At 33.1% G+C, this 22,459-nt stretch overlaps 1 protein-coding gene across 3 annotated transcripts in view; it reads left to right on the plus strand.

Moving 5' to 3' along the window:
- LOC145291965 (bone morphogenetic protein 1-like) overlaps window positions 1-22,459 on the plus strand; it is a 725,795-nt gene that overhangs the window by 612,848 nt on the left and 90,488 nt on the right. For all 3 annotated transcript variants that reach the window (XM_080137904.1, XM_080137902.1, XM_080137903.1), the window contains exons 3-4: window positions 9,574-9,754; window positions 17,264-17,454. In XM_080137904.1, coding sequence (XP_079994030.1) covers window positions 9,574-9,754; window positions 17,264-17,454 — 372 coding nt within the window. The remainder of the gene's footprint in view (window positions 1-9,573; window positions 9,755-17,263; window positions 17,455-22,459) is intronic.

Raw genomic sequence — 22,459 nt, forward strand, 5'->3', positions numbered from 1 at the left:
CTCATTTCTGTTTTGCTTATATATATATATATATATATATATATATATATAAAATAAAAATTACAAATAAATTTACCAAAATGATCCAAGATGGTAAAACTAAAGTATATTATAAATATTAAAGAATTAATATTTATAAAGTAATCTCAACCAGGTATAAAAGCTTGATAAAACCAAATAGGAGATAGAGCTTCCAATTACGCGATTTCCTTGGATTTTACTTGTGCGAATGGAAATTTAACTAACTTTCTTGGATTTACATTTTTGGATTTTACCGTCATTGGATACTTTACCTTTCACCATTCACATGAAATCACCTTTTTCTTCACCCTATTCCCTCTGCTTCAATATTTGTTATCAAGTAAGATCTGTGACTTACTTGTAGTTTCATCAAATACTTTTGCAAGCAAAATCCGATCCCGCATTTTGCTAATTCCTACCCTCTGATGAGAAGGAAAGTATTTCTTCGAAACTCCGCGGATTAAGGACTATCCATTATTAAGTGTTTCCTTTTCAGATTAAATATGTTTTTAACTCTTTTTTAAAAGTGTTTTTTAACATGTTTTATTAGCTATTTGCTCTTATATATATATATATATATATATATATATATATATATATATATATATATATATATATATATGTGTGTGTGTGTGTGTGTGTGTGTGTGTGTGTGTTTTTTAAGTTTTGTGACTACAAATCATAAAAGTTTCATTCTATGCAGCAACCAAACATAGAAATGTTAAATCTTTTAACGTGACTTTTTGATTATTTCGCTAACATTTTTTTCCTTGACGAGAAGAAATAGCATTCTTTGAAACCCGCGGATTAAGGAGCACCCAGCTTTGGAGTATTGTGCCGAATAATAAAAACTTTTTTTAAAATTCTACTTTACAACCCTGTTCTTATTATATATATATACGCACACACACACACACACACACACACACACACACACACACACACACACACACACACACACACACATATATATATATATATATATATATATATATATATATATTAGAGAGAGAGAGAGAACTATTTTATTTAATCACATAAATTAATATACAAATACATAATTTTATGCGTAAGTTTTCAGTATTTAATTCAACAGTGCTCGATACATATGTAGAGCTAGGTAGTAAGTTATGAAAATATATATATGGCAATTAAGCTACACAGAATATTCCGTGTTTCCTTTTCGTAAGGCATAAGCCTGACGAATTCCCGCAAGAATGAAACGCAGAATATTCTGTGTAGCTTTATTGCCATATATATTTTCATAACTTACTATATATATATATATATATATATATATATATATATATATATATATATATATAATCTATTTTTTAGGATTTTCAAATTTAATTTAATAGCGATGCTATTGTTGCTTTTTATATTGCTAAATATATATTATATATTGCTAAATATATATTATATATTGCTAAAAATATATTATATATTGTTAAATATCATATATTGCTAAAAAATAGATTGCAATTATAATTATGGTAGTTAAAGCACACATGCACACACACACATCTATATAACGATAATATTTTGTAAGTAAATTTTATATCCACAGATACTACACTAATGTTTTATGCTTACGCAATCATCAGTGTAGGAATTGATTATTACTGCTATTTTCTTAATGCACTTTTTCCAGTCTGCTTTGATGCCTCAGTCATAAAAGTCTGGCGCAATATTTGTTACACATCTCTGTCACAATTCTGAAATCAACGAACCCATCTCCTAACTGTGCTGACATCAACTGCATCGGCTTCATAAACGTTCAAATGGCGTTGGTGAATGTTGATCGGTTCAATTTTAAGGGCGTGGAGGAATTGCATGACGCACCTCTGTTTCTGAAGCACATCAATGTTTGAGAGTTGCTTTCTTAGGGTCTCATACTAACAATATCTGCAACAGAAAGATGAAAATTTCAGGTCATGAAATACTATTAAAATAATGTAAATATAAATAAAATATAATTTTTTATAAAATGATAATAAATCATTAATAATAAATGTTGAAATAAATATATTTATAAGCTCTATTTTATTGTTAATTATTGAGCTTGGCTTTGTAATTAAAACTGGATTTTTTCATGAATTTCATTTTCAAAAAAATTCAAAGCAAATATATCAATCCGGGTCGCAAATTATAAGAAAAATAAGATTCCAGGCAGATATTTGTTCAGACTTAACTAATTAATGCTCTGGCTTGGAAAATTTCTTTTTTTTAAATCAACAGTAATTATTTTTTAATTCCAAGAAGTCTTATTTCTGGGGGAAATTTTTTAAAATATTTCCTTCAAATGAAAAAAAAAAGTTTACATCATCCAAAATTCACAAAATAATTTGGGAACAAATTAAATGGATGAATTTGGCTTATTTAATAAATAATTTCTGCAATAAATTACGACAAATTCAAATAATCTAAAAAAAAAAAAAAAAGAAAAGAAAAATTCCCAGAATTCTTTTCAAAATTACTTGGATTTTGTTATAAAGCTTAGGTAAAGTTTGGATTGGAATTGAAAGAAAATATAATGTCATTTTATGTTTATGCAAAAATAAATAAAGAATATATAAATCTTGCTCGTTAGGATTGAGCCAGCCCCAGCTACAAAGTGTTTAGGTGATCCATGAGGCGCAACTTCGTGTCGCACACACTTCAAATGTCACCATTCGCTGCGACAAATATGTGCTTGACATGCAGGTTCAGGAAGGCGTCTTGCAGCAGGTTGCTGATACACCATTATGTGGAGTACCGCCTTGTTACCTACCCGCCAGGCGAATTCATTCGGGGTGCATCTCCCCCAGAGAATTAAATGTACCCCCAGATACCAACCTGGCAAGTTCTATGATTCGGCACGGTACATGCAGCGCCTAGCCTTTCCAAATGGTCACCCATCTGGTATAGGCCAGGCTCATCGTTGCTTAACTTCAGTGATTTGGTGAGAACTGATACGTCAACGTCATATATATATATATATATATATATATATATATATATATATATATATATATATATATATATATATATATATATATATATATATATATATATATATATATATATATATATATATATATATATATATATATATATATATATATATATATATATATATATATATATATATATATATATATATATATATATATATATATATATATATATATATATATATATATATATATATATATATATATATATATGGAGAATAATGGAAATAGTATTCCGACGAGACAGAGAGATAAAAAAAAAACAAGTCACACGTCAACATGTCGCCTTTATTGTAAGATTTTTTGGTTTGTTCCTCTCTCTCTCTCTCTCTCTCTCTCTCTCTCTCTCTCTCTCTCTCTCCATATATATATAATTATATATATATATATATATATATATATATATATAATTATATATATATATATATATAATTATATATATATATATATATATATAATTATTTACATGTGTGCGTATATATATATATATATATATATATATATATATATATAATTATTGCAATTTAATTTTTTAATACCTACAGACACTAGTGTCTCATCCTTTCATGTATATAATTATAAAACTCAGATCAGCTTGCTTGCTTGGGCGTTTAAACCGTCCATCCAGTTTCTGACTTCCGGTTTCAAAAATTCGTTTTGTTTCCTATTTCGTGGTCGCCCTGTTTTAATATTAAAAGGCACTGCTGCTATTCAAAGCACACACAATGTCAACAATATATTTTTTGTTTTAACTTATTTTATTGTGTTTTCTTTAAAAATAAATGTAATTTAACACCGTTGAGCTAAAAACCTGATTTAAATATGAATATACAATATATAACTATAATCATATTTATAACCTTATTTTCATCTTTTAGTAGTGCTCTTATGGATTCTGACGATTTTTTTTCAGCCTTTACTTTAAAATATTTTCTCTTCAAGGAGGGGGGTTAGAAACTTGGTTTTAGTACTGCTTTTACTAGGCCCTACTTAATTTTAATTATTGCTTGCAGTAGTGCTCTGGGGACCTCCTGGATTTGATTTTTTTTTCACTTATCACTTAAAAAATTGTTTTTTCAAGACAATAAAAGACAATATAATCTCAAAATCACTTTTGATTTTGAATATTTTTCATCTTATCTTTTAAGTGATATCGGGTAGAGTAGTATATATATATATATATATATATTTATATATATATATATATATATATATATATATATATATATATATATGATTACTCCATTTAATCACATAAATTAATATATGAGGATATAATTTTCTGCATAAATTTTTCAGTATTTACTTCAATGGTGCTCAATACATAAGTTGAGCTAGGTAGTAAGTTATGAAAATATATATGGTAATTACGTTACACAGGATATTCCGCGTTTCATTCTCGTGAGAATTCGTCAGGCGTATGCGAGAGGCAATTTCTCACATAGGCCTGAAAAATTCTCACAAGAATGAAATGCGGAATATTCCGTGTAGCTTAATTGCCATATATAATTTCATAACTTACTATATATATATATATATATATATATATATATATATATAACTACTTAATTTACTCACATAAAATTAATATACAAAAGTATAGATTTATGCGTAAACTTTAAGTATTTACTTCAAAAGTGCTCAATACGTAGGTAGAGATAGGTAGTAATTTATAAAATATATATGGCGATTAAGCTACACTGAATATTCCGCGTTTCATCCCCTCTAGGACTCCTCAGGCTTAGCCAAGCATAAGCCTGAGGAGTCCTAGAGTGGATGAAACGCGGAATATTCAGTGTAGCTTAATCGCCATGTATATTTTATAAATTACTATATATATATATATATATATATATATATATATATATATATATATATATATTTTAAATCAAATATATGTCTTTTAGTCTTCTATTCCAGGAGGAATATATATATATATATATATATATATATATATATATATATATATATATATATATATATATATATATATATATATATATATATATATATTCTGCGAGTCACCTGATGTTCACACGCAATTATTTAACGGTCGTTTTAATTACTTTTGTTCCTCATTTGATATACTGTAACTAAATGAAGCCAAACTATTGATTTTGTCTAGTCACACGATCGATAGCAAAATCAATGACCATTCCATTTTAACATTCTTCTGATTCTCGAATTAGATCTTTAACAAATTCCGTTTTCTTTTTTCCTCCATTATTGGTGACCTTATCTAGCGAGTGGAAAGTGTTCTGAGCAAAAAGAAAAAAAAAATGAAAAAAAAAGAAAAAAACTAATATGTGGAGTTCTATGGAAACAGAACTTGATTCTATAAAAGCTAATTTCATTCTCATTTGATTTCGGAAAAATAAGACAATGATATTTATTTAATACTAGCTATACTTAATCGGTGTTGCCCGGACTGTAGTAGAGTCGTTTTAGTTTGGGTTTTTTTGGGGGGTTTTTTTGCATATGTTCATGGAAAAAATGCTACTTAGTATTTGCATGAGAGTAAGTAACTACGATGAATGTTTTTATGTATTGTTTTTTTTTATTAGCAAAATAAAAACAAAGAAATTGTGGTTTAAACAACAAATTGCATTGAAACCATGCCAATTTATTTACCTAAATAAAAATAATCACAATCTCTATTTAACTTAGGTATGACGACCTGTTAGATTCTGAAAGGATGGGTTGGGGTCGAGTGTCATTCTTTTTGACAACAAAACTTTTGGTTACTCTTAGCTGAATTCTTTCACCAATTACCGCATTCATCTCTATAGCTTTAAACTTACTTAAAAGATCCCCAATGATGTCAATGAAATTTGATTTACAAATAATGAATATATGTACAAAGGTGGCGATGGGGAGTGGGGAGATCTACAAACGCACCAAAAAAAGAGTAAAAAGTAAAGAACCAAACAAAATACTAATGAGGCAGTTTATTAAGGCCCTCCTAACCCAGTGCTAAGTGTCAGACCGCCCACTGTTTCCGGGTTAACCAAAAACAAGCAGGTCAGTCTCTAAATGGGAGTGGAACTTAAGTGGAGAACATCAAAAATAAAAGGATCTGGATGGAATATAGGGAACTTAAGTGGAGAACATCAAAAATAAAAGGATCTGGATGGAATATAGGGTTGCTAAATACTCTTTATATCAATTTTTTAGTGGATTATCTAAAAAAAAAGAAAAGAAAAATCACTTAGTTTTTAAAAAATATTTTTGTAATTCTTTTTTTAATGTTGTGTTAATTTATTTAAATTTATAACACACATCTCGTTTTTTAAAATATCTTTTAGACTCACGTGAGATTTGAAGTCAGGTATCTACATCATAAAATCTCTTCAATGGCCATTATGTTCCACCTCAGAATCTAAGATTAACTTCTGCACCATACTTTACCAGAAACTGTTTCCCCGCTGATTCCAGTTAAACTAGAGAAGCACTGCTTTCTCGATCAGGATTCCTTGATCTTGTAAATGCGTCAATAACGAAGCAATTTAAAGCGAAATTTGACAGGTGCTGAAAAACTGTATCATCTTCTGGGATAATTTCTACACCTTTTTTTTTTTTTTTTTGAGTCACCACTTATCACGGCCCAGACGCCACTCGAGGATAAGGATTAAAGCGTGTACACTATCAGAATCCTAGTAATCGTTAGTAGTGGAGATTCAGTAAATTTGTTAACTTAAGTGGAACGGCTCATCAAGAACTTGTTTGCATTGGACTTGAAGACGGCCATATTGTAGTCAGCTGGAAAGCAGGCAAACAGAAGACGGTTCCACAGGCGTGCAGTTCTAAGGAAGAAACTTTGTTTATGGAATCTACGTTTAGGTTTAGGCACAGATAAAGAATAGGGGAAATTATTGACAGTGTTTTCAACTAGATGACTGTTTCTTGTGAAAGTTTGGTGAGGAGGGACCATAGATTGGAGCTCAGACGAGCACTTGCCATGAAAATAACGATTTTCTCTACATGGTTACATGACGATCGAAGGGTACTTGTTTTGTATTTTGGGGACAAATTAATTAAACTGAATTGAAATCTTATTGAGGCAACCTCATAAATAATTTCTACCCAATTTCCACCATTACTGATCATCATATACACCGCGTAATCATTTTGACACACGAGTTCTCACCAGATCACCGAAGTTAAGCAACAATGAACCTGGCTAATATCAGATGGGTAACCATTTGGAAATATTAGATGTTGTATAGGGCGGCGGCAGCACTACTGTCAAAGGAGAAAGTTAGACACCTCCTTCTCTCCACTAGTCTGTGGAAGACCCCTCGGCAAGGCAGAGAACCCACTTCAGCACCCGATCAGGGACACATGAGGTCATGGAAAGCTGATGTAATATGGAAGCAATCAGGAATAATTCTGTTCATGGTTTCGTATCTCGTTATACTGGGCAGAAGATTCATTTGGGTATGATGGGTAGGACAATTATCCAGTATGGGCACTGCTCGGACAGAAAGAAACTGCATCCTTTTTTTAAAGGAAGAAATATAGATTATTTATATTATAATCAGTTTCGCAATAAGGATGTCTTAGGAAATGTTGAAATTTAAATCCCATAGTTTGAGTAAGTGTTGTTCATCCCAGTCGAAGATACGTCCTCAGCAATCAGTACAATCTGCACAACTGCAAAGAAAGCTGTGGCAATACATCAAAAACACTTCCAAGAATACAGCATGTATGATGTTGTGAATGATGAGCAACAATGAATTCATGAATGCCTCGAGGGAGAGAAATAGAAGGAAAGTCATAGCAGTCCATGCCAGAATCAGACACGGCTCCGCTTGAATGAATGAACCATTATCTAGTCTGTCATCGATATTTATGAGACCCTATATTTACTTTCTTTCCGGGAGATTAGACACAAGCCAAAGGGTAGTTTTGAAAAGGGAGCACACCAAAATTATCATACTGTCACCTACAAAAATTGCCTAAGCAGCACTATTGGTATTTTCTCAGGTGATTAGAAATAGACTAAATCCCTCTCAAAGAGAAGGTAAAACCTGAGAGGGTGGACCTCTTTACATTTTTTTTTTAAAGGAAGAAATATAGGTTATTTATATTATAATCAGTTTTGCAATACGGATGTCTTAGGAAATGTTGACATTTAAATCCCATAGTTTAAGTGTTGTTCATCCCAGTCGAAGATACGTCCTCAGCAATCAGTCTGACAGTAGGTTTGTTGCTGTCCGGCTGAGGTATGCTTCTGTGTAATCCTAAGAGACCAATCTTCTAAAGCTTTATCTTCTGTCTTTAAGAACGATTAGTTTATTGCTAATAATCTGAGGCGCCCCTAATGGCCAATGCTGAGAAGCTCGCTGAAACATTTTTCTAGGTCAGAGTGCATTTCTCCTAGTATGCTGGTTTTTTGAAATCTCAACTAATCTTGCATCTAAGTTTCCGCAAAGGAGATAAATAATAGATAGAAGGAAAGTCATAGCCGTCAATGACTGTGCTAGGCAAAAAACACTACTTGAAACTTATCACCTGAGACTTATTAACCCCTATCCTCGAGTGGCCTCTGAGTCTTGATGAGTAATGACTCCTTAGTTAAAATAAATTGAAAACTAATGACTTAATGATGTCTACTCTGCCTATTCTTTTTTGTTTATTTTGTTAAACATCTACATGTTTTTATTTGCTTACAAAGAGAACAAACTCCAGAAACACTATATCTTTATACAACTCCGTTCTTTGCATGGTTTCATGGCAACTGCAACATGCTTGTTTTAGATGCATTTTTGCCAAATTAATTAAATTGAATAAAAACTACTGACTTAGTGATATGTACTCTGCCTATCCCTTTTTGTTAACTAAGCAACTTATATCTTTTTAAGATTATATTCTCGTGTATTCTTGTAACTAATTTATTTCTTTTTTTAATTTAATTTTCACCCGAAACAAGGCACAGTGCCATTTTGAAGTAAGGGCTACTATCAGGAACATAAGTCGCAGGGATATTATGAAGGGAGTTGAGAAGCAAGATGTCTGTTCACATTACACTTGAACTTCTGCGTATCAGTACACTTGGGAAAGCAGAATCCCAGAAGGGAGTTCAAAAGTCTAGTAGTTCTGGGGAAGAAACTGTTGGAGTAAAAGGCTTTCTTACACCTAGGGATCTCTACTGTGCAGGGGTGGGATTTAGCTGCTTATCGGGTTTGTCAGGGTTATTTACATCTAGGGGGTACAAGTATTTGTAGTTTGTCCGAGCATTCACCATTAAAATACTTGTAGAACAGGCAAAGCGATGCAACATTTCGTCGATGGGACAGAGGCTGGAGCCTAGATGACAGTTCAGGACCTATCAGGTTGGTGACTCTCTTCTGAACCCTGTCCAGGAGTGAGAGACAAGCAGCAGATGCACCAGCCCAAATGTGACAACAGTACTCCATACATGGGTGAATGGTGGCTTTATAGAGGTACAGGATACTTTCAGGCATAAGTAATGCCCATTTGTTTGTTTGTTTGTTTTTGTTTATATATATCCTAATGTATTGGGTTTTTTTTTTTTGTTTTTTGTTTTTTTCAGCTTCAGACTGTCATCAGATGTTTAGAAGCAGACTGAAGAAAACAGGGTCTTTTGCATCTCCAGGATTCCCTTCTCACTACCCAGAATTAGTGTCCTGTCGGTACATCTTCGAAGCTGTTGGAGATGAGCGAATTAAAATCATGTTTGAGTACTTTGAACTTGAAGGCAATACGGATGCTGGGTAAGAACAGACGTTTTTCTTTTCTTTTTTTTTTTTTAACTTTTTTCTTTTTTCCTTTTTTTGCCTTTTTTTTGGGGGGGGCGATGTGGGGACGGTTCACATTTTTATACTCGCTTTACCAAATTCCTTTTTTTCTTTTCTTTTTTTTTTACTTTTTTTTCTTTTTTTTTAACTTTTTTTTTCTTTTCCTTTTTTCTTTTTTCTTTTTTCCTTTTTTTCCTTTTTTTCCTTGTTTTTCTTTTTTTTTACTTTTTTTTTAACTTTTTTTTTCTTTTTTTTACTTTTTTTTCTTTTTTTTTCTTTTTTTTTAACTTTTTTTTCTTTTCCTTTTTTTCTTTTTTTCTTTTTTCCTTTTTTTTCCTTTTTTTTTACTTTTTTTCTTCTTTTTTTTTACTTTTTTTTTTTAACTTTTTTTTTCTTTTTTTTTACTTTTTTTCTTTTTTTTTTTAACTTTTTTTTCCTTTTTTTTTCTTTTTTTTTTGGGGGGGAGGCGATGTGGGAACGGTTCACATTTTTATACTCGCTTTACCAAATTCCTTTTTTTTTCTAATCTTTGAATTGGAGAATTATTCATGTTTTTTTTCTTCTTATCAAGTATCGTCCTCATTAATATTATCCACTGACACGTGTTTCGTCCTCTACGACTCATCATAGTGGCTGAATCTAGCCTCGGCCACTCTGATGAGTTGTAGACGACGAAACACGTTCCAGTGGATAATTATATTTTAAAAACAATATATATGCCAATCCCCATTTGAGCGTACCAAATTGGTAAAAAGGAAAATTATTCCCAACTCCCATTTAGGTAAAAATGCACTTTCGTATAAATAATTGAATTTCATTCAAAAGTCTTGCAAAACAAAAACAAATAAATAACATCCTCATTAATATTGATATTTATATTCATACTACACTTCGGCCGATATGCTCTCCTGCCTTCTTCAGGTGTTCATTTAACACATATAACTCAATAAATTGGAGGCCTAACTAACGAAACAACTTTTTTGGCAAAATTCGACTATTAGTCATCAACATCGTCTACTTCTAGAGTGGTACACTGATGGCTACGCTTCTCTAACAATTTGATGCCTTTTTGTAGAACGATTTGTGTTTGGCAGCTTTTACCTAAGGCAGGTTGAACCGACTTTTCTTTCTGTGTCAAGTGAATATTGAATTCACAAGCTGTCCTCGGTCAGGGGGAATAATTTGCAGTTCTTGCAGGGAGATATTGACGTTCTCCTATAAACAGTGCCTGGTATTTCCAAATAGTCACCCATCAAGTACGTTGCTTACCTCCAGCAAACTAAGGATTTCCAATTTTGTAGTGGGCGTATCACTTTGTTTAATATATGTTGTAAACATTTTTATTAGAAATATGGCTGCAATGACAAAAAATCCAAAATATGAACAATAAAATGGATGGCAAAAGTCAATCATCCTCACTCTATTAAAACATCTCTGAAAAAGAAACAACAGAAATCATCATCATCATCATCATCATCATCATCATCATCGTCATCATCATCGGTTTATGGTTCATTTTACATGCTGGCAGGCATTGGATGACTTTTAGAAATTGACTAACCCGACTAACCTATCTCTGACCAGGTCGTTATTTATTCCTCTCTTTCTCAAGTCCATTCTAATCGTTTTCTCCCATGTTTTCCTTGACCTTCCCCTATGAACTGACCCTGCTAACTCAACTGTTTTACATCTGGTTCTTCCTCATAAGACATTCAAAGCAAGAAAGCATCATTCTTTCACAATAAAAAAAGACTTTCTTCTCTTCTTCCAAGTGCTTAGTGCCAGGAGAAATTTCCATGGACAGAAGTGTTACTTTACCACACACATAATTAAACATTACTAAATTCATGTATTTGTTTTATTCATAACTAGTGATGGGACGATTCCAATACTTTTCCCAATTCCGATACAATTACCGATTCCGATTCTTTATAAATCTCTAAATATTTAACTATAAAATTGTTATTTTGTCCCGATTACTGTAAAAACACATCTTAAATATGCATGTATTTTCTCAAACGTAAACACACACTTGTGAGGGGATAGTCTAGAGAGTTTAGTTTTATTGGAGTTTAAATTAATATTTATTATTTTATTATTACTACAAGCAGTGGAAGGTGTTTCTTAAACCAAAATCAAATAAAAAAAGATAATTAAAAGAATCGGTTTTGGCATCGGAAAATAGGCTAATTTTTTTTCCGATTCCGATACCCCAAAAAGCTCTGATTTTTCCAATTCCCGATTCCGATTAATTGTCCCAGCACTATTAATAACCTAAAACTGTTCACAATAGATATATGTGACAAACGTAATATTTCTATCTCTGTTATTATATGAAATGAACTGTGTGCGTGTGTGAGAGAGAGAGCTTGTTTCCTGTGGACTCTGCCGAAACGCTAGGCAGATTTTTATGAAATTTCACACAAATGTATATATGTAGCTGGCAGTGTTTTTAGATAGTTTTATATCGGAATGTCTTCAATAAGTATCAATAATAGATAATTAAAAATTCTAATGAAAGAAGGAATAGGCGATTTTAATCACAGTTAACAGCTTATATAGCCTAACATCACAAGTGCATTTGAGAAGTTTTATTATCACACAAGCAGAATGGCCAGGTGTATAAAATCAACAGTCAGTTTTTTTTTTTTTTTACAGGGGGGTATTCGAAATGAATGTTTCTGATTAGAGCACAATTGAACCATGATTCTTGACTCTTGCATTTTAAACTTTAATTAAAGCCATTATATATATATATAAATAATTTTTTTTAAATCAACATTAAGTTCTCTACAGTGCAATGTAGATTACAATGTATTGTAAATTAGGTCATTGCAGGGAAGCCTGTGAAGCTTCCTTTCAGGTGCACCGTGATGGTCCCCAACTAGAGCAGGCAATCAATTGATTTGATTGAAAAGTTAATGATTTCACCTATTTTAATAATAAAAATATGAACGTGTGAAATATTCTTTGATCATCTTTCTATCCCGGAAAACGTCAGGTCTCCCTGCTACTTCTATTATTTGAAGTTTTTCATGTTTAAGTAATTTTTCCCATTTTATTCTCTTCTTTTAACTATTGGATCATTTCCTATCAAGGCCATGAGCCACTCATGGATAAGTTTTAGTGAGATGAAATGATCGTCAGCCAAAATGAGGAACACTATGGGAGTACAAAAAGTGGATAATACAATAAACTAAGACTTATTACTTATGGGACAGTCTATGACAAGTGTTTGTTAACTCTAGATTTGAAGATGACAGCATTGTAGTCTACAGGGAAGTAGTCCTGCGCTAATATGTTCTATAGATAGAAAATTCTTGGAAAGACGCTCTGTCCATCGAAAGACCATCTTACATTAAGCACATATGCAACAAAGCGCATATGAGCATGTGGAAAAATATCAGTTATAGCTGTAAGATAACTGGCTTGCAAGGATATTATCAGTGGTAGCCGAAAAAAAAGCACACATGCAGATTAGGAAATGTAGTGAGCTAGCGCAAGAAGAGAAAGAAAAAAGGACACCACGTGGTCGGAGAAGGAAAAAGTCGACGCTGGAGGAAATGGATGTGTAAACACGAAGACAAAAAGTGGCTGTCTACGGCCAGTGTGTAGTACAGCAGAAAGGAAAATATGAACCAGTGGAGATGGACATGTGGCTCCGCAGTAGCAGAGAAAGAGAGAGAGAGAAAGAGAGAGAGAGACTCTTTAAGCTGGTGTCAAGACGGGGGAAAGAAAAACGGTAATAAACGACTTGTGTTAAAAAAAAAAGAAAAGCTTAATCGGATTTATTCATTCTTGTTTGTTTCTCTCTGCCACGTTACACATGAAGGGAGAAAGTAAAGTCTTTTTCGGTTGTAGTAAAAAGATGAATTCTTGCTGTGAATGTCTTAGAAAGAGGAATCAGAAATAGAGGCTCACTCGAGCACCTTCCATAAAAATACCGATTGAGTAGAGAGAGACTAACAACTAAATGCTAAAAAGCTTTCTATTCTAATAGTTTCTTCCTTCAAACAGCTGCACTTTGGAATTCCCTTCCTGCTGCCTGCTTTCCTGGCTGTACTGATATGCAGAAGTTTAAATGTAACATAAACAAATATCTTGTTAATCTTTCCTAGACATGGCCCCAAATAGTAGCCCCTTACGTCCAAGTGGCGATATGCTTTGTACCTATTTACTATGCCTCCCCACGGGACAGAGTTAGACACCAGGGTCGTTTTTTAACGTGGAGAAAAGGTACAAAAATAAAAATTGTCTCAGTCGTGAAGGATTTCTCCTCCACCGAAAGAGAACAAGAAATGGAAGTGCCGCATCTGAAGAACAGATACTACACTTTGATCTTGACCAAAAATGCCAAGAAAATGCTTTGTAAGGAGTGAACATAAGTAAAAAAAAAAAATTCTGGAGTTTCACAATCAATTTTGCATGCGCTGTCTCATCATTGTATTAATTCCCTTTGATTTTGAACATATATATATCGTCGCCAGAAAGGGGGGAGGTGTAAGCTATAAAAATCCTGAAACTTATTTTTGACCAGTAGTGAAACCCGACGTTGCCTGGGATTGCTTTTACTGTCATTAAAATCGGTAGAATTGCCCATTTTTCAATCAAATCGATTGATTGCCAGTTCTAGTTGAGAACCCACCACAATGCACTAAGAGGAAGCTTCGCATTTCTTCCCACAATAACTTAACCCACAATACAGTGTAGTCTACATTGCACTGTAGAGAATCTACGGTTGATTTTATAAAATTACTTTAATATAATGGCTTGAATTAAAGTTTAAAATGTAAAAGTTAAGTTACATGGTTCAATTCTAAACAGAAACATTCATTTTTGAATGCATCCCTGTCATATCAAAGAACCTACTGTTGATTTTATACAATAGGTCCTTCTACTTGTGCTGTCATAAAACTCTTAAAATGCATGTATGAAAGTGTTAACTTTGGTCAAAATCGGGCTGTTCCTTCTTTGATTGGATTTTTTTTATTATAAATTTTTGAAACTTATCGAGAGCATTCTGGTACAAAACCTTTCTAAGAACACTACCAGACGCATAATGTACATTTGTGATAAATTTCAAAAGAATCCACCCAGCCGTTTCCGAGTCCATAGAGAACTCTCTCTCTCTCTCTCTCTCTCTCTCTCTCTCTCTCTCTCTCTCTCTCTCTCTCTCTCACACACACACACACACACACACACACACACAAAGTGCCTTTCATATATAAGTAGAGATACGCCTACAAAATGGAAAATGGCAATGAAGTAAGATAACACCAGACTCGTTTCTGGTTTAATTTCTATTCATATACCTAGATAATTTCTTGTATGAATATTCATTTGAAAGTCTAAATTGAATTTTTCACTTTCACGCTTGTAAGAGCAGAGAGATCCTATCTGAAGCCATGATCTACGCGGTTATCTCCCTTTTCCATCATGGTTGGCTGATTGATTTCTCTTATTTAGTGTCTCGCACTCCTCCGCTGCTTCCGCGTGTTATAATCTGATGCTGCTCAACACGCCATCTCGTAAGAAAGTTCAAGAAGTTGAGTTAAACAGGCACAATCTTGCCGCTCTTGTCTCGCTTGATCAGTTCAGTGCGCGAAAGACAAAAGAAATAAAGATTGTTTTTAATTTATATTATTTTATAATAATCCAATTTTTATATTATTTTATAATAATCCAATTTTTACTATTCTTAAGCTATTGTTACATTATGAACGCCGGGAGCTTGAATAGAGTGGATGATTGACAGATAAGGGGTAAACGAATTCCACCTTAGCAAATGGAAGTAACGCAACCGTGCAATTTCCAGAGAATATGATTTTTCCTGTTTCCGGTCAAACATTTAAACAAGGCAGACATGAAAAGGGCGTTGTCCTCTTTGAAAAACACACTTACTGTTGAAATGGGCACATAATGTTAATGAAATAGTTAGCAGCATAAGCCGTCTGTCTGTATTTTTTTTTTTTTTACATGGGGGTCACAACTTATCAAGGCCCGAAGGCCACTCAGGGATAAGGATTATTGCGTGTACAGTAATCAATGAGATAGTATTGTAGTAATCATTAGTATTGGGGGTTTTGATAGAGTGTCTTACTTAAGGGGGCAGTTTGTCAGGACTTGAAGATGTCCAAGTTGTAGTCAGGTGGGAAACAGGCAAGCAGCAGAGAGTTCCACTGGCGTGCAGTTCTAAGAAAGACGCTTTGCTTATGGAATCTACGTTTGGATTTAGGCACAGATAAAGAGTGGGGGAAATTATTGACAGTAGTTTCAGCCAGACGGGTGTTTCTCGTGAAAGATTGGCGAGGGGGGACGAAGGATTAGAGCTCAGACGAGCACCTGCCATGGAAATAACGATAAAACAAAGACAGGCTTTCTGCCTGTCTGTCTGTCTGTCTGTCTGTCTGTCTCTCTCTCTCTCTCTCTCTCTCTCTCTCTCTCTCTCTCTCTCTCTCTCTCTGATATTGTCTACTCTGTCTGAGCTAAAAAAAAAAATCTTCCATTCTATGTACAACTGCCAACCAAAGGGAGAGTCTATCAGATGTGTATGCAGTATGATTATGCATGAAAATGAAATCTGGCCAATGAGGGTTTAGGGCAGGCATCGCATGGAGAGAAATAATGAGAATAATATCATGGATGCGTAATGTGTGTCTTAAAGACAGGCTTAGATCTGATGACCTCAGAGAAAGATTAAATCTGGACAATGTACCGAGATATGTGAATGATGTCATTAGAGAAACAAAGGTAAAGACCTGTCCAGAGTCAGTTTGGAAGTCAATTTCTACACACCATACAACACATGCCAGCATGTAAAACAGACGTTAAACCGATGCAGCAGCAGCAGCTGATGATGATGATGATGATGATTCTTCTTCTTCTTCGTCTTCTTCTTCTTCTTCTTCTTCAACATATGTCAGTCCCACCCAAACAATACTGATCTTCGATCCTCACATTAAAAATTATAAAGTGTACAAAAAAAAAAAATAGATAAATAAATAAAACGAGAATAAAAGAATTAATATAATGTTCCTATTTGCTTGCCTCCCCACGAGGGCAGAGTTTGAGACAAGGTCGGTTTTTAATGTAGGGAAAATCCAGCTAGGGCCACTCTGGATAGGAACAAAAATAAAAATTGTCTCAGTCATGAAGGATTTCTCCTTCACTGACCGAGAACGGAAAAGATGAAGTGTAGTATCAGAACAGATGCTACACTTTGTTCCTAGCCAAAAGCCAAGAAGTAATATAATGTTAATGACTGCATGCAGGAGGATATAGGATTTCTTATTGAATTCCAAGCAACACCAGCAACGTGCTGGTAATGCTATAAATCTATATTATTGAACAATGCAATGCTAAAAAAGTGAATTTACAGAGTTCGCATAGAACACAGTTTAAGCAAAGGGGAGATAACTCTTTAATTTGGTTTCATTTTTTTTTTTTTTCTCTATTGTTTTGATATCTTTTCTTTTTTGTTTCCAGATGTCAGTTTGATTTTGTTGACGTTTTTGGAGTGGACCACATGGGCTTCAAGACATTGATGAATCGATTCTGTGGAGCTGAAAAGCCCCCTCCCATCATATCAATTCAACCAAAAGTAGAAATGTTTTTTAAATCTGATTATACCAAAAGTCTGCGAGGATTCATTGGACACTATGAATTTTTAAATGATGGTAGGTCATCACTTTTCACTACTTAATAAACTTGCTTTGATCTTTAAGAAACAACCCCTCCAAGAAAAAAGATTCTTGTTCTGACTGCAAAGATTTTATGTTGTGTACTTATAGTTCGGGGGTCATTCCAAAAGTAAAGCATCCTTTTTTTTTTTTAACTCAAACAGTCAAAGAGCTATGAAGACAAGAATGGTACCATTTAAACGAGTGACCTTTTGTGCTCCAGAATTTATTTTTCTACATAGTCACCACCATTCTTAATAAACTTTTGCCAAGGATTTATTGACAGATCTTCTGTTTCTGACATGCGTCTATGACAGGGGTTGCTTTTTGGTAAAAGTTTTACACCGTCAATATCTGCAAGAGAGAGATGAGACTTTCAGGTAATGAATGCATATGTTCAGTCATCATAACAATGCGGTTTACAATCAAGCAATCCTCTATCCTTGATGTTGTGTTCATCTGTTGCCTCAGATCGGTATCTAAACTCGGAGTTTACCTGTTTCAGCTGCATTTTACTGTCCCAAATTTGGCAACAAAGAATCTACTCGACTACCACCTCTAAACCCTTATCTGATGCTGCAAACTCTTGTTACTTGGCATCACTGATGATGATGGATTAATGGTGCACCTTCAAATATATCATTATTCGGTTGACTGATGTGGCCGTTCTCTTAGAGAGACCAAAGAGACAGAGACAAAAGCTTTCGCTCACCAGAAAAATGAATCGAAAATGAATGCTGTGCGACATAATCGTAATCTGATCCATTGAGGCGGAATAAAAAATAGGAGGCTTTACTTTGGGAACATCTCTTGAACCTGTAAGCATTCAATATACAAAAAAATGCAGTAGAATTACTAATAGGTTATGCCCAAGTCAATTGAAATGGGTGGGAATTCAGATATGAAGAATGTATATTTCGATGATTAAACTGTTGCAGTTATTCAGAAGTTTTGTTATCTGAGTGATACCACAAAGAGGTGATCGCGTGATTGCAAGAGTTGGCTTGTCTTAAGTGCGAGCTTACTCATTTTCCATATTGATCCATTTGTCCATTATTAGTGATAGATGCAATGCAATGACCTTGGGTTTTGCTGGTGAGATGGGAGGAAGCCGTACTTACGGTGTCATTAGTAGATAATATAGGAAGGCCAAGTGATTTCACAACGTTCAGTTTTATGAAGTTATGAGGTGAGTAAGTTCAGTGAACTTCTGTTATTACTAAATCATTTAATTTATATATATATATATATATATATATATATATATATATATATATATATATATATATATATATATATTTACCAGTGGTGAAAAACCGAACTAGAGTGCTCAATGTGTAGCCAGAGCAGTATATAGGAAATTTATTACTGTGAGTCCAGAATGAGTTTACATATTGTTTCAGCTAGAGGAAGATCCTCAAAAAGAGGAAATATCCAACAAGCATCGTCAGAATTCATGAATTCTGACGATGCTAGTTGGATATTTCCTCTTTTTGATGATCTTCCTCTAGCTGAAATAATATGTAAACTCATTCTGGACTCGCAGTAATAAATTTCCTATATATATATATATATATATATATATATATATGAGAGCAAACAGTTAATAAAACATGTTAAAAACACTTTGAAAAAGAGTTAAAAACACATTTAATTTGAAAAGGAAACACTTGATAAGTGGATAGTCCTTAATCCGCGGAGTTTCGAAGAAATACTTTCCTTCTCATCAGAGGGTAGAAATTAGCAAAAAGCGGGATCGGATTTTGCATACAAAAGTATTTGATGAAACTGCAAGTAAGTCAAAGATCTTACTTTTTTCTTTTTTTTTTTACATAGGCGTCACCACTTATCAAGGCCGATAGGCCACTCAAGGATAAGGGTTAAAGAGTGTACAGCAGTCAAAAGGACAATATAGTAATCGATAGTAATGGAAGTTCGGTAAATTTGTTAACTTAAGTGGAACGGCTCATCAGAAACTTGTTCACGTTGGACTTGAAGATATTATAGACAGCTGGAAAGCAGAAAAACGGAAGACAATTCCACAGGCGTGCAGTTCTAAGAAAGAAGCTTTGATCATGGAATCTATGTTTAGGTTTAGGCACAGATAAAGAGTGGGGGGGGGAATTATTGATAGTGTTTTCAGCTAGACGAGTGTTTCTTGTGAAAGTTTGGCGAGGGGGGGACCATAGATTTAAGCTCAGTCGAACACTTTCCATGAAAATAACGATAAAGCAGAGACAAACTCACAACATCTCTTCTGTGAAATAGAGGTAGCAGCAAAGAGAAAAGGACATCTCCCACCAGGCCACGAAGTCTATTTTGAACTCTATCAAAACAGTACAAGTCTTTTCTAGCAGCTCCTGCCCATATGTGGCAACAGTATTCCATACTTGGACGTATCTGGCTCTTATATAGATAGAGAATTGCATCAACAGTGAGATATCTATTGGATCGATAGAAGGATCCGACCATTTTTCCAGTGGCCTTGGCAACAGATTTGATGTACGTATTCCATTTAAGATCAGGAGTAAAGGTCAAGCCCAGAAGCCTGTCAAAACTTGAGGCCTCCCCAAGACGAGAGTCATTCATTTTAATTGATGCCAGATGAGGATCAGAACGTTTTGATAACAAAAAGTGAAGTAGAGGGAATATGGTGAAGAAAAAGGTGATTACACATGAATGGATAGTCTGGTGGAAGATAAAAAATCCAGTGACGGTAAAATCCAAAAATATAAATCCAAGAAAGTTAATTGAATTTCCATTCGCACAAGTAAAATCCAAGGAAATCGCGTAATTGGAAGATGGTCCAAAATAATCCAAAAAGCCGAAATCCATTGAATAATTCACAAATATGTACAAGGAAACGGGGGGAAAATTTCAATAATATTAATAAAAGAAAAATAAGATATGCGTTTGACACGGCTACTGAGACATAATGTAATTAAGAAAGATCAGGGAAGAAGAAGAGAAAAAATCCGTGAAGAAGAAGAGAAAAAATTGAATGGTGATATAATTAAATATAAAATAGAAAAGCAAATGTCAAAATAACCCAGACAAAATGATATTAAAAGGCGCGAAAAATATAGGGAAAAAAAATAGGTTAACTGAAATGTACAGGTTATTACTTAAGAGAATGCCAGCAAGAGTTGTTAAAAGACAGTAAATGGAAAAAATAAATAAATTAATTAATTAATAAATAAATGAATAAAAAATAAATAATAAATAAAAAATAAATAAAAAATAAAAAAAAATTTTAAGGAGAGAGAATGGCCGGTATCTGTAAATTCCGGAAAAAGCAAGTAAGTAAATGCATATAGTAAAATATAAGTAAATACACATACAGGATAGGAATGTGTGGGTAGATTGATATATTAGATAGATAGGAATATTTAAACACTAAAACGGAAATTGCAGATAAAAAACCGGTCAAGCAAAGAAGAAATAAAGAATTAAAATAAAGAATTATTAAATTATAAAGTATTAAGAAAGTATGTAGAAAAAAACGATAATGTTAAAGAAAAATTATATATCTATCTGAAAGATTAAAGTAATAACTATGTAATTTCAAAATTACTATAATTAAATTTGGACTTATGTTTACAGAAAGAGATCAGTTCGTTTTTAGAATTTATTATATTGTTACTTTAAGGGGAAGTAATTATAGTTATAGCTTCGGTTGTGCAGAGGAGACATGACTTAGAGCCTGGAGTATAAGACTTAACTTTTTTATGATAGTCCATTTGATTGAGAAGGGGGTGTTATTAGAGTTAAGTTTTTTTTAATTAAAGTGGTTAGAGAAGTTCCTTGGTTATTATTAGAATAATGGTTGCTAAAAGAAGAAATGTGGTAAGATATTCTTTTCTTAATTAATGATGAAGTAGCGCTGATATATGTAAGTACTTTATTAAAAGCTCGAGGTCTGAAATTAATATTAATTTGCTGATTTGTATTAGTTAAATAGTTTGAATTTTGTTCATAGTGTTCAACAAATGGTGGGACAATTATTGTATGAAGACTATTTTGGAGGGGAAATTTAGTGTTAGGATGGCTGTTAAGAGAAATATTATTATTCTCATTAATATTATTATTATTATTATTATTATTATTATTATTATTATTATTATTATTATTATTGCTAGTTGTATGATTGTAGATGGAGGGCCTGCTCGAGTGGTATATTGGATTAGTAACTATATCAGATGGAGTATGGGAAGAAGGATAACTTGAAGACGAAATATTAGTGTCTGTCATGGGAAGATTGCGTGGGAACTCAGTAATTGTGCATGAATATATAACATCTTTATGGATGCAATCATTATTGAGTGGACAAAGATATTTGTTATTACAATTACAGTTAGTTTTGGGTTTAATTGGGAAAGGGATTTTTGATGCTGATTTAATTTTTTTATTATTAGATGTTAAGATTCTTTGTGCTAAATTAGGCATCGTAGAATAAGAAATCTTGATTGAGTTTTTATTGAAAATAGAACTATATCTGTGTGGGTATTTGAAAGTGTTTTATACAATGTTAAAGAATTCCTTAGGTATATTAGTTTTTACATTTACGCTAAATGGAGGATTAAACCAAATATTTTTATTTCTCCTGATGCGACTGGGTGGGTTAGAGGTATTACGATTAGTATTTTGGTTTGGATTATATATGTAAACTGGTTCATTGTTATTGATAGCGGCAGATCTTGTTATTTGAACTGGTTTCTTACGAGTCATATTGTGTGTGATTACAGATTTAAGGCGGCCTGCAGGAGGAGCATAATGGTTGTATTTAATCTTTTCCTTGTGTCCTGAGTTCCTTAAGGCATTATTGAAAAAAGTAGCATTTTGATTAAAAGTTTTTTTATCAGCAGAAAGAGCAGAAATTCTTCTACAGACGGATGGTACTATAGATTTTATAATTGAGTTGGGGTGGTTAGAAGATTTATGGACGTATAAAAGCGTAAGATTAGGTTTAAGATAGGGGCTATGAGTTTCGGTGTTAAGATTA

The sequence above is a fragment of the Euprymna scolopes genome, chromosome 13 (genome assembly GCF_053919585.1).
Source record: "Euprymna scolopes isolate OS-2025 chromosome 13, ASM5391958v1, whole genome shotgun sequence".
Classification (NCBI taxonomy): domain Eukaryota; kingdom Metazoa; phylum Mollusca; class Cephalopoda; order Sepiida; family Sepiolidae; genus Euprymna; species Euprymna scolopes.